Source organism: Colossoma macropomum, unplaced genomic scaffold (assembly GCF_904425465.1).
Source record: "Colossoma macropomum unplaced genomic scaffold, Colossoma_macropomum, whole genome shotgun sequence".
Lineage (NCBI taxonomy): Eukaryota > Metazoa > Chordata > Actinopteri > Characiformes > Serrasalmidae > Colossoma > Colossoma macropomum.
This window is the reverse complement of record NW_023494803.1, coordinates 10,933,223-10,947,047: the sequence shown is the minus strand read 5'-3', so window position 1 is coordinate 10,947,047 and position 13,825 is coordinate 10,933,223. Positions and strand designations below refer to the sequence as shown.

Below are 13,825 nucleotides of genomic sequence, written 5' to 3'. Positions count from 1 at the left end.
ATTCACTGTCACATAATATTGTCTGATAACAACCCAATATGAGTTCCAAACTGAACAAAGCTTAAGCAGGCTTTCTGAATAGAATAGGTAAACTAGTGCAACAGTTGAAATGTGGGTCTAGAGCGAACTTTGATGTGTATAAAGCATTTGGAGACAATGGCGTTTTAGGGCCACTGTTAAAAAAATAGACTTCGAGAATAAAGTCGGAATATTTTGAGAATAAAATAGCATTTTTAGAATAAAATTGGAATATTTTGAGAAAAAGTCATAATATCTCGAGAATAAAGTTGTATTCTTAGAATAAAATCGGAATATTTCAGGAAAAAAGATCATAATGTTTCAAGAATAAAGTCGCAATATGGAATAAAATCAGAATATTTTCAAGAAAAAACTTGTAATATTTTGAGAATAAAGTATTGTTAGAATAAAATCAGAATATTTGAGTCATAATTTTAGAATAAAATTGGAATACTTCAAGAATAAAGTTAGATTTTAAATAAAATCATTATATTTAAAGAAAAAAATTATATATTTTGAGAATAAAGTTGTAATATTTCAATAATAAAGTCCTAAAGTTACAAGAATAAACTCTCGCAATATTTCCTGGATAAAGTGGGGGCTGCAACAACGCCAGTACAGCAACGGGCCTCGGTTGCTGTACTGGCGACAACTAAGACGCCGAGTGTGCCGGAGTTCCGCTATTTCAGGATCGTCTAGACCACTTTCTTCATCTTCAAGATGATGTATGTTCATATTTTCAGGTAAAGTGGCTCGACGTTTAAAAAAAGCCGTGTCATGAAGTTCGAGTTTTACGCTACGTCTTCTTCTGCGAGTTTATTGGCTGGTTGTAAAGCAGAAATCTGATTACTGTCTGACTCATGTAGACCAGAAGTTTCCCCATTATCTGATTACCCAAGAGCATGTAAATGCATTGATCAGTTTACGGACAAACTCTGATTTTCTTTAGTTATCGGATTATTAACTACATATAAATACATTCAGTGTAACTTGAATGTTCTACAGTTTTTTCCGGGTTTTTTTTTGAGTGTGTTGAAGACATCAAAGTCAAAGTTTGTTTATATTTACAAAATACAATCAAGCTGGTCAGCCGAAACATAAAAATCATTTCTTTGTACTTTACATTTAAAATTTTTGTACTTTAAAAACTGTAAAATGCATTTTTTTTAAATGCATTAAATAAAGTTTCAAAAGAAAGAACAAATCACATTCATGTTTTTATTGCATTTTACAGAATGTCCCAACTTTTTCAGAAATGGGGTTTGTAATTAAGGAAGGAAGAATAATAAAAAAAACTAGTATATTAAAAATACTGAATTAAATTTTTTAGGTTCGATGTGAAGATAGCCCTACCTGCACTGCTCGCTGTGTGGTAGATTCAGAGAATGCCCTTCAGTGACAGAGCACAGAGGAAAGGCATAACATGGTAATTAATGAAATGTGAAACAGACCACACCCCTTTGAGATTTCTCAGAAGCCTCTCTGCTGGTCTCACCTAGCGTAATAGTAAGAACATTTAAAGCTATTAAATGACCAGTTCAATGAAAAATCAAATGTACACATTTAATTACTCCTTACCACAAACATAGTCCACTGGAAAAAAATGTTTGGAGTTTGAAGTTTGTTGCTTTATTTGATTTGCAGCAAAGTAACCTGTAAGAGTTTAAGAACATTTGCCCTCTGAATGCCCAAGTAGAGACACTTACACTGATCAGGCATGACATTATTTTTAGTTTTTAAACACTGTGTCCACTCACTGTCCACTCTACTAGACACACCTGCATTGTTGGTCCACCCTGTAGATGTAAAGCCAGAGAGGATAGCTCATCTCTTGCTGTACAGTATGTGCTAATCATCCTCTAGTCCTTCATCAGTGGTCACAGGACGCTCCCCACAGGACGCTGTTGACTGGATATTTTGGTTAATGGACTATTCTCAGTCCAGCAGTGACACTGAGGTGTTTAAAAACTCCAGCAGCACTGCTGTGGCTGATCCACTTGTACCAGCACAACACACAACACCACCACGTCAGTGTTACTGCAGTGCTGAGAATGATCCACCACCCAAATAGTATCTGCTCTGTGAGGGTCCATGGGCGTCCTGACCACTGAAGAACAGGGTAAAAGGGGGCTAACAAAGTATGCAGAGAAACATATGGACTACAGTCTGTAACTGTAGAACTACAAAGTGCACCTATAGAGTAAGTGGAGCTGATAAAATGGACAATGAGCGTAGAAACAAGGAGGCAGTCATAATGTCATGCCTGATTGGTGTATGTCATAACTAAAGTGGTGTATATGTTATAGGGTGTTGCACTGGGTCCAGCATCTTTTCTGTGTGGACTTTGGATGTTCTCCCCGTGTCTGTGTGGGTTTCCTCCCACGGTCCAAAGACATGCAGTCAGGCAAAGTGGAAGTATTAAATTGCCCCTAAGTGTGTTTGTGAGTTTGTGTGTGCGAATGTATACGTCTGCCCTGTGATGGACTGGTGGCCTGTTCAGGGTGTTTCCTGCCTTCTGCCCAGTGACCGCTGGGATGGGCTTCAGCGCCCACTGTGACCCAGAAGGATAAGCGGCTTAGACATTTAATAAACAGAAACCTTAAAAGGGAGCTATGTAACATCCCGCTACTGGCTCGCACGGCCATGGAGGCGTTTGGGAAGTGCTGTGGTTGACTAACACACACGAGTGGCTTCAAAGTGGTTTAGCAGGTCCAGAGAGCAGGATCTTAATCTGCCAGCATATCAGGATCTCGCTCCGGCTTCATATCAGATAGAAGAAGAGCGAAAAGACTCAGTGGCTCCTTTTCTAATTATCACTTTCTCATTGAGGACTGTGTAAACTGTTACACATGCCATTTGCACCCAAAGGTGTCTGTTCCTGTTTTTATAAACGTATTTGTGGTTCATACCTTGACAAATAACACTAAAGTGGCAATTTGACAATATATTAGGTTTACAGCATTTCTTAATGCTTAACTTCTTCAGTTTCATTCCAAACTTCAATTTAATCCATGCAACCGAGTAAAATTACAAGACTGCAACCAGTTTTTTAGTTACTAATTCTTGAATTTTGCTGAATCATCATTCTATATGGCTTCTTAAGTATTGTCACTAAATACTAACACCTGACCAGACTGCTGAATATTAACTGGGTATTATAGATGTTTTATGACTGTCACACTCACGGGAGGCAAGATTATAGATAGATAGTTAGATAGATAGATAGATAGATAGATAGATAGATAGATAGATAAAATACAGACAGACAGACAGATAGATAGATAGAAATACAGACAGACAGACAGACAGACAGACAGACAGATAGATAGATAGATAGATAGATAGATAGATAGATAGATAGATAGATAGAAATACAGACAGATAGATAGATAGAAATACAGACAGACAGACAGACAGATAGATAGATAGATAGATAGATAGATAGATAGATAGATAGATAGATAGATAGATAAAATACAGACAGACAGACAGATAGATAGATAGAAATACAGACAGACAGACAGACAGACAGATAGATAGATAGATAGATAGATAGATAGATAGAAATACAGACAGACAGACAGACAGATAGATAGATAGATAGATAGATAGATAGATAGATAGAAATACAGACAGACAGATAGATAGATAGATAGATAGATAGATAGATAGATAGATAGAAATACAGACAGACAGACAGATAGACAGACAGATAGATAGATAGATAGATAGATAGAAATACAGACAGACAGATAGATAGATAGATAGATAGATAGATAGATAGATAGATAGAAATACAGACAGACAGACAGACAGACAGACAGATAGATAGATAGAAATACAGACAGACAGATAGATAGATAGATAGATAGATAGATAGATAGATAGATAGATAGATAGATAGATAGAAAGAAATACAGACAGACAGTTTACAGATATATTACACTTTAAAAAACATGTTAGGGTTACAATTTATTTATATTTTAAAATAAAGCAGTAAGTTAGTTTAACATTTACACCTTTTTGAGCATCGATTTAGCAATGTTGTTTTTAAGTAAATTATCTAGAATTCCAAGCACCACAGAAATGCTTGTCCCCACAGTCAAGTGTATATATATATACATATATGGTGGATTATGTGCAATCAAAACAAATTGGCCCTGTTCATGTCAGTTATGTGAGCAGATAAGTTTCAACCACACTTCAGGGATTTATTATGCTTCTGTCTTCTACTTCACTGAGTAATGTCAAGGAAGAACACGCCGACAAATGGCTCTGTACTTTTGAAAATGAGCTCCTAGCAGGCGTGTTCACCCAGCACTGCAGCAGCTCATAACAGGCACAAAGAAAACTCACCTCTTCGAGTGCACAGCTATGGGAGGCTTGTATTGTCATCCGAGAACAAAAAACTTAATACAGTATTGCAATAATAAACATATTAATATCTTTAATTACATGATAATAGGGCGTTATAAGTTATACAAATATGAGCTATTAAAATGTTTTCATTAATTACACAGAAAGCCAGAGGTAAGTGCTGTTCTCCCTTAATTACTTTGTGAATCCAGAGAAACACCAGAGAGTGAGCTGGATAATGAAGTTTCTGTTGTTCTCCTGTTCTTTCTCCAGAAACACACAGAGCAAACAAGGTATTTGCTGTTCTCCCGTTCTTACTGTATAATTACCCAGTAAAAACAAATGATTACAGTAAACATAGTCGAACATTACTGGACTGCTGCCCATCTGATGTTACAATATGGGACCCAAGACTAGCTGTTTGGTTCCATTAGCTTTCATGTAGAACAACAGAGCGGAACTCTGTTTTGAACAGACTATGAGAAAACTTGACTGAACATGATTTAATAGAATATGTACGTACTGAGTAAGAATGGCAGAACAGTGGGAACTTCATAATCCAGCCCGCTCCCTGTTGTTTCTCTGTATTTACACAGCAAGTACTCCGTAGTTATGTGATAAGGAAGGGGAAGGTGGGGGCAGTTCACAAGGGCTGGTACTACGTTTTCTCTGAAATTCTACAGAAGAATGAGTGCTAATAATATAAAATACAGAAATAGAATAGAAATAAAATATCTTAAATTTACTCATTATACCCAAACTCCCCGCCTCCAACCACCACCAACATTGCTGGGTTACACCTGAAAAGGGAACCCAGAATGCACAATGGAACAGTGCCAATCAATTGGGTTTCTTCATTGAACTCCTTAACACAAGTCTCTTATTGTCCTTTTTATGTTATTAAAGAAAGGCCATAAGTTATACACTCGTCAGTTCGGAAGAACTTATACATACATCAGCAGCCGGACCTTGTTATACCCTATAATCACACTTTTTCTACGCAAAAGATTCTGCGTTGACTATGCAAGAGTTAAAATGTGGCTTACACAATGACAGCTATAAAAATAACTATACAGACTAAAGAAATGGAAAATGCAAAACATTTCTGGACAATGTTTGAGCATGAAGTATATAACGTGTGTGACTGACTGTTCTGTCTGGCTACAAACTTGGTGTTTCTGGTCAATTAATTATTAACACCTTCATGAGTCAAATCAGGTGTTAAAGCAGGAAAATAACAGGCCTATGATCTATTTTCTCCAGATCTCTTGCTGCAGCTGCCTCAACGGGTGCAGGAGCAATGCGATTAAATCACATCATCACATCATCTACAACTTCTTTATTACTCTAATGCCCATGTGTCAAACACAAGGCCCGTGGGCCAAGTCAGGCCCGTGGCACAATCCTATTCGGCCCGCAAAGTTATTTAAATTTTCTGTTGATATTAGCCGATTTCACTATGAACTGCACTACAGTTCCCAGCATGCACTGCAACATAATCCGTGAAAAAAAAAAAAAAGATGGCAGGTGTCTAGTTCAAGTGAATGGGCGTTTTTAAAAACCTACTGTACATTAGGAGGTTTAACAGATCTGTAGTCTTATATTAAATACTGTTTTTAATTAAAATTATTTTTGAATCATTCAAGTAATCACTGCCTGTTTTTTGCCGTTGTGGCCCACAGATTTGTTGAGATTTTTAATATGGCCTTTTTTAGTTGTTGAGTTTGACACCCTTGCTCTAATGCCTCTCTGTTCTCTTACATAAATTACTGTTGCCCTCTGGTGGACAGTGTGATGTACTTTCACACACAAAGAACTGACACAGTAGAGATGTTTGGTTCATTTTGTGGCACAGTGTGCACATTTTGATAAATCATAAGAGATGATTTCAAATAATTGATCATTTTCTTTGAAATTTTTTAATCATTTTTGTAATATGTGCTGTTTGCAGTGCACTCAGTCTAAACTCATTCAGCAGAGTGTGATTATACTATTCAATATTCTATTCAAATTTTAAATTCTGTTCCTCTGAAGGAATCTTAGAGCATCACTTTAGTAGAAAAGATCCACTTTTAAATGCAGTAAAAGCTTTATTGATTATCAACACATGACAGAATGCAGTTGAGATAATGTGCAACACAGCTACTGCTGACACTTACACTGACCAGCCACGTAATAAAGTCCATCTCCTTGTTTCTACACTTACTGTCTGTTTTATGAGCTTCACTGACCATAAAGGAGCACTTTGTAGTTACAGTCTGTAGTCCATCTGTTTCTCTGCATACTTTGTTACCCTGTTCTTCAGTGGTCAGGACGCCCATGGACCCTCACAGCACAGGTACTATATGGTGGTGGATCATTCTCAGCACTGCAGTGACACTAACATGGTGGTGGTCTGTTAGTGTGTGTTGCGCTGGTGTGAGTAGATCAGAGAACAGTGATCCAGGTGCGCTTAGAAGATGTAGGATGTGTAAAAGTTCGATGATAGAGTATGTTGTTCTCTACCATCCAAAGCCAAACACAAACTGCCATAATGTCATTGTCATCAGTGGTCTGCACATTAGGAACATTGCTCTTTAACTAGCTACAAAAGCTAAACTGCACCATCAAAATACCAAAGCAATGTCTAGTTAAATGCATCGAGTCTTCAAAGGTAAAACATACATATTTTTTGATGCCCGCTCTGGCAGTATGCCTTAACCAAAGATGGCTGTGTTTAGGTGTTTAAGTTCATTGTTATTCCTCATCTTTGTACATCTCAGATGTCTGATTTTAACGCAATTATGTCATCTTCATTGGGCCTGCAGTAATCAGACACATGCTTTTCAGTAAAGGGTGGTGTTGGTTAGTGAAGTGTTGGCTGTGTGTGTGTATGTGTGAGCCCACCATTCAGTTTCGTTGCTACTGTTTTGTATCACTATAGGGTGAAAGTATTGAAATTGGTAGGGTGATGACTGCACTGCTGTTAGCATTAAGCTGTAGCCTGATGTAATGAAACTGCAGAACGTAGCACATTTGCATATTGCATCTACCAAGTTGGCCCACCCGCTTTTTCACAGGCCTACCCAAAAATTTATTTCTGCCTGCGCCACTTGTGTGACGGCTTTGCACGTCATTAAAGTACATTTAGTTGTGAAGAGCAAAGGTAGAGCTCGGTATGTGTAACCGATAATATATTTTTTTTTACAATTTTTACAGTACTTTTTTAATTTTACTTGAGAACACAAAACATGTAGAGTTCTGATAATGTTATACATTTACACAACACATTTATCCTTACAAATGTACATATTTCCACTGCTCACATCTTAAACTGGACTTCTCGTATAACTTTAAACCTGCATGTAACACCCACAGATTTCCTTTTAAGGTTATTTTCTCTGGATGAGTTTATTAATAGAGCGTATTGGTTGATAAAGCAAGGCCACAGATTCTCAACAATTAGCTTTATCGCTTATCATGTTTATGACTATGATTTGGCATATAAAATCTTTACACGCTGATTTGACAATAAAAATGCAGTTTTTGCTGACAAATTAAATATCAAATATAGTAAATGTGTGATTTAGGCTCATTTTTTTTAAGCTCTCTCTGTCTACAGTCTTAAATGGTCACACACAAAAACACACTAAAAGAAACACTGTTGGTTTAATCTGTGTGTTCGAGTGAGAGGCCACACTTCCTGAGCGTGCGGCGGACGTAGGGCATGGCATCCTGCAGGAACCACTCCCTCTTATACAGCACCAGCATCACGTCCAGCAGCAGGCTGTGCTCCCTCCGCCTGCACACACAAACACACGCACACTTAAAACCATTTAACATCTTCTGTAGACAAGCTAGTCAAGCTTTAAGACACTTTCACAGAACCAGGAATCTGTATGGAGACTATTCCATTTGGTCCAGGTCATTTTGATAGACCAATCAAACTGATGCACAAGCTAACCTTAAAGTCATAACACACAGTAAAACACCACAGTAAGATGTAAAAAAACTGAATTTTTGGTAACACTTTTCTGCAGAGCAGTGTTCATAAGGCTCCATGCAGAGGTGGGTAGAGTAGCCCAAATCCATACTCAAGTAAAAGTACTGATACTTGGGTAAAATAATGAATCAAGTAAAAATAAAAGTACTTTCAAAAAACAATTTGGGTAGAATAACAAAAGTACTGGTCAAAAAAACAACTTCAGTACTGAGTAACTCATAGAGCTGCAGTGAAACCTCTTAGTACATCTATTATCTATCAGCACAGAAGTTTGTTATACTATATTCTTCACTTTTTGTATCATTTTGGTCTAAAATACGATGCTAAAGCTCCAGTGGCCAATCCCAAAGCAGCACAGATGTTGTCACCAACAAAAACAATGACATTACACACAAAAAAGGAATTAGGAGCTAAATATAAATGGCTAAAGTGTAACTGAGTAAAAAGTAGACTACTTTTCTTACTAATATATTTGAGTAGAAGTAAAAGTACTATGGATTGAAAATATTCTGGAGAGAACAAATCCATCAATTTAAGTTTTACATAAACTCTGATCACATGACATAAACCCTTCATAATTAACTTAAACTTACATAAACATTTATTAACACTTAGTCCAACAGGCACCATTTAAAATAGACATTGCGTGACAAACTCTGAAAACAGAACCCTGTGTCAGAAAAATACATTTGTTATATATATTTATTATATTATATCACCTTGACATCAAGCAGCCTTTTACGAAAGATGAGCCCTATTAGAATAAGCCTTTTTTATGTAGGTTTATATATAATGTATATCACTGCTCTCGGAAGGAAACCTTGTATCTCCATTTTTGTGGTTTTTTTAGTTTTTGGCATTGTTTAAAAATGCCTGTTGCTCTTTATATTGTGTGTAAATTTCATGATTAATGGACCAAAAGAAATGACCCAAAATGACTTGAAAAAAAGTCTGGTTCCATTGAGTTACATTAAAAGTAAAGTAGGTTTTTTCCTTCTCCTGTAAACTTACCATTTTGGAGATACAAGGTTTTCTTCCGACAACAGCGATATATATATATATATATCAACGTTAGATTTTTACAAGGCTGAAGTTGCTTCTCATTCTTCTTGTTCAAATGTTCCCCGTCCCACCTTAAATGGTGCCAGAAACTGACTTCAGCCTCATGACTTTTTAGTGTTTGACAGTTTCTCGTTGCAGTTCAAACGTATCAGGAAACCAGCTGGAGTGCTTATAAACGCAAACAATTCCATTCGTCTAAAAACGATCAGTGTTCGTCTCAAATATTTCTCTTTGCCTTTTCATTAGCTATGGTGACCAGCAGTCTGTCTCCTGTTAATATCAGATTCAGAGCGTTTTATGTATTTTTTCTTAAAGCTGGTGACCAAGAACAACCTTTTACTTTAGCCTAAGCCAAAAGGTTGGGAACTTCTAGAGAAACGATAAAACAGTACATTTCCTTTACTGTATGAGTGATTTCCTCGTGTGTCATCACTCACAGCTGTTTGTAGAGGCTGGGTTTGTGCTGTGCTGGGTCACAGTGGCAGGAGTGTGAGGTTGGCTCAGATGATCTCTCCGTAAATCCACACTCTGACGATTCAGGGAAGCTTGAACACAAACTAAAGCAGCACTTACTTCCTGCTTCATCAAAGAGAGAGAAAAAGAGGCATTTTGAAAATGACATTATTAAGCATAATATTTATAAGCTGAATATGAGTCAAAAATATTCAAAAAACAAAACACAATCTTTAAGAAGGGTTCAAAGTGATTACTAAAAAATCACATTTCCTTTTTACTTTAAAATACATGACTGATTGCTCACCTATAAAAATGGACAAAAGTCTGGACAAAAATTTCGGCCTTAAGTTGATGCTGCTTCTGTTTTCAGCCATGTGACTTACTTTTGTCCATGTTTATAGATAACAGTATGTCACTTAGTGTCAGAACCCACATAAGTGTCTCGCCTCCTCCAGTAACACCTATCAAATTATAATACTCAACACTAAGGACGTCGGAATACTTTTACAGTATTTTTATAATGGTCAGGCTTTGTGCCATTCAAATTTGCAGCCTTCAAATGATATATGAAGCACCAAAGTCACATGGCACTCATTTTGGAGGAGTAAAACAATGAATGCAATCAACTACAGATTGCAATGCATGGCCACAACTTGCTAAGGCGTGGGAACAGATCCTAATGCGTGACCACAACTTGGTAAGACATGTGAACGAGACAGTTAAATTGTGGTTATGTCTTAGTAATGCATGAGAATGAGATAGTAAATTTGTGGCTATAACTTAGTAAGGCATGAGAATGAGATAGTAAAGTTGTGGCTCTGACTTAGTAAGGCATGAGAATGAGATAGTAAAGTTGTGGTCATGATTTAGTAAGGCATGAGAATGAGATAGTAAAGTTGTGGCTCTGATTTAGTAAGGCATTAGAATGAGATAGTTAAGTTGTGTGTGACTTAATAAGGCATGAGAAATGAGATCCCTAAATTGTTATAGTCATGCCAACTGGGTAAAGAGTGGGAATTAGATATGTGGTAGCCGCAACTTAACTATCTTGCGCCCATGCCTTACTAAGTCATGGCCGCAAATTGACTATCAGAACTTAATTATCTCATTTCCTCACTTTACAAGTCATGGCCATGACATAACTGTCTTGTTCCCACACCTTAGTAAGTCATGGCCACAACTTATTTATCTTGTTTCCCCACCTTAGTAAGTCATGGCCACAACTTATCTGTCTCGTTTCCCCACCTTAGTAAGTTATGGCCACAACTTCTCTATCTTGTTTCCCCACTTTAGTAAGTCACGGCCACAACTTAACTATTACAACTTAACTATCTCTTCTCTCACCTTGCCATGTTGTTTGTTTCCACGCCTTAGTAAGTTTTTATTAAGTGTTTTTATAGAGAAGTGATGTCAGCAGTGGGGCTCTGTAGCCTGCGGCTGACTGACGACAGTGGTGGTAAAGAGGAGATTTATTTAAATTTGATTCTTGGCAGAAACATCACTTTAATTAACACCATTAAATTAATATAGTGTGTCTCTCACCGTGGGGAAGGTCAGTCGTGCACTGTTGAGAAACACAGTGTGACATGAGAAGCATCTCTGTGTTCGTGGTGACTGTGTGTGTGTGTGAGGAGTGTCTCTCCATGTGTGTGTGTGAGGTGTGTGAGTCCATGTTGTCGTGGCACCCAGAGCACGGCCTAGAGCTGTTTTTCAGAAAGGGCTTCCAGTCTGGCCTTCAACTCAGCGTTCTCCAAACACACCTGCAGGGGGCAGCATACACACACACACATATATGAATATATATATATAAAATGGAGGGTTTCAAACACTTAACTTAAATAATTCTTATTTTAAAAGAATGTGATGTGAATTTCTGTATCTGCATAAATCTATTAATATTTGTTTCATTTCTTTTATATAAATAAATTCATTTTTAAACAGCATTATTCATTTCACCAGTCAGAAAATGTCAAGTGGTGCAACCACACGCTAATATCAAATGTTAATGGGAAAATGTAACTAGCCTTTGTACTTGCACCATGAGGGTCACTCAGGGTCTTCATCATGATGCAATACCCTGCTCACTCTTTCTTAAAAGCATGTCAGAATTAAAGTCTTTATTGTAGGTTGCGCCGCATGACAATTGAGAAATCTGAATTTACGGACAAAGGTTTTGCAATTAGTTACGAACCTTTTAAGTTTTTTTTGCTTAGTTTTTTTTACTATTTTACTTAGAATTGAAATAAAAACAAATTACTCTTTTTATACTTTACTTAATCTTATATGTCTGGACGGTCGCACCAGCTGACGTCAATAAATTTGGGTGTATCTGTATTGATTAACAATGTGTGTATGAACTTGCTTACTTTCTCATAGCAGCTTTTGGAGTTGTCTATGTGAGACATCAGCTCAACCTGCAACAACAGAACCGCAGTAACAGATCATTCTGAATGAAACATAAAAGACTGTGTTTGCCTAAGGGGAGAAATTAGAATAAATTAAAGGTGAAACCTTTTCTTTCTGCAGCTGAGTGATGGACAGAGACGTTCGCTCCCTCAGTCCCTCGCACTCTTCTCTCATTCTGTTCAGCTCCGACAGCAGGCGCTCCTGAAGCACCCAATACAGCATTACTGTCTTTCATTAAATATCATTAGTCACGTACTGTTAGGGTTCACAGTACAGCTTTAATTTGGTCTGATATTTTGGTCCAAACAAGAAATTTTTGTTCTAGCCGACTTGACCCATAGCAAGGAATTTTGAGTCTGAACCCAAAAGGAGTCCAACAACATTTTCTCTGAATCTGACCCAAACAGTTGCACACTGCCAAGTTTTGAGTCCAAAACTGGCCTGAGTGACTGACTGGGCCATCACCAAAATGCCATATAAGATCTAATAATATAATCTGCAGCAATAAAAGAAGTCATTTAGTGATGAATAAATACAATAAATAAAACATCTTTAAAACATCTTTCATATTCTTATATACTTTGAAAATACCATCTGCTGTTTACACTGCATCAAAGTTTCACAATAAACAGAAAAATAGAAATGGTAAAAAATTATTTTGAATAAAATCTTGCTACATTAACTTAATTTGAAAGTTAAAATGATTTTTTCCTTCTCTTTTAAAGTTGCTTTGTTGGAGATTAGAGATTTTGTGTCGACAGCATTAATATAATATGTAAATGTTTAAAAATATTTGGCTTCATAATTAAAGCTGCATTGTGTACGGTTGGGGATTTGGAGACCTCTCTGGTGGAAATGTGCAATTGCACACAATGTGTGGAAGAACATTTTTTAGTGTGGGTTGTGCTTTGCCCCCCTTTCCCTGAGTGGATGAATCTGATGATTGAAAGAGAATCAAAGAGAACTCGGTCTAAACTTGGTGAAGGACGCGTCTTCTGGGGATGTAAGGTAAAAGCTGTCAAAAGAGTAAACTATGGGAGAAGGGCTTCAAGTGTAGTTAGCAGTGGGTGGTGTGCTGTAAGTTTGAAGGTTAAAGCAACACTATGTAAGATTTGGGGATTTGGAAACCTCTCTGGTGGAAATATGTAAAAGGTGCAGAAGATCATTTTGTAATGTGGGTTGTACTTCAGACCCCCACAAGTGGATGAATCTGACTTTTGCAAGTGTGTTGAAAGAGAATTCAAGGGGAACTCAGTTCTCTGGGGATTCTGGGAACTCTGTTCTGAGTGAAGCTGTCTCTCACACACTGCTGTGTGTGTGCAAACGCCTGCTCATGTTGAACACACACACTCGGCAAGACCCTCAGAGAAACCACCTCCTCCTTCACACACACACACACACACACACACACACAATCACACACACACAAACACACACACAGCCTCACACTGTGTCATGACTGAGTTCATACAGTCATACGTAAAGGTTTGGGCACCCCAAATTGCATGTATTTGTTGATTTTCTACACGAAAAAAATGGAACATA

At 37.3% G+C, this 13,825-nt stretch overlaps 1 protein-coding gene across 1 annotated transcript in view; it reads right to left on the bottom strand.

Moving 5' to 3' along the window:
- Nucleotides 1-8,022: 8,022 nt before the first annotated feature.
- si:ch211-63b16.4 (kinesin heavy chain) overlaps nt 8,023-13,825 on the bottom strand; it is a 32,775-nt gene continuing 26,972 nt past the window's right edge. Inside the window, exons 17-19 of the mRNA XM_036593696.1 lie at nt 11,417-11,602; nt 9,856-9,994; nt 8,023-8,155 (exon numbers count right to left, since the gene is read on the bottom strand). Of these exons, the coding sequence (XP_036449589.1) occupies nt 8,023-8,155; nt 9,856-9,994; nt 11,417-11,602 (458 nt within the window). The remainder of the gene's footprint in view (nt 8,156-9,855; nt 9,995-11,416; nt 11,603-13,825) is intronic.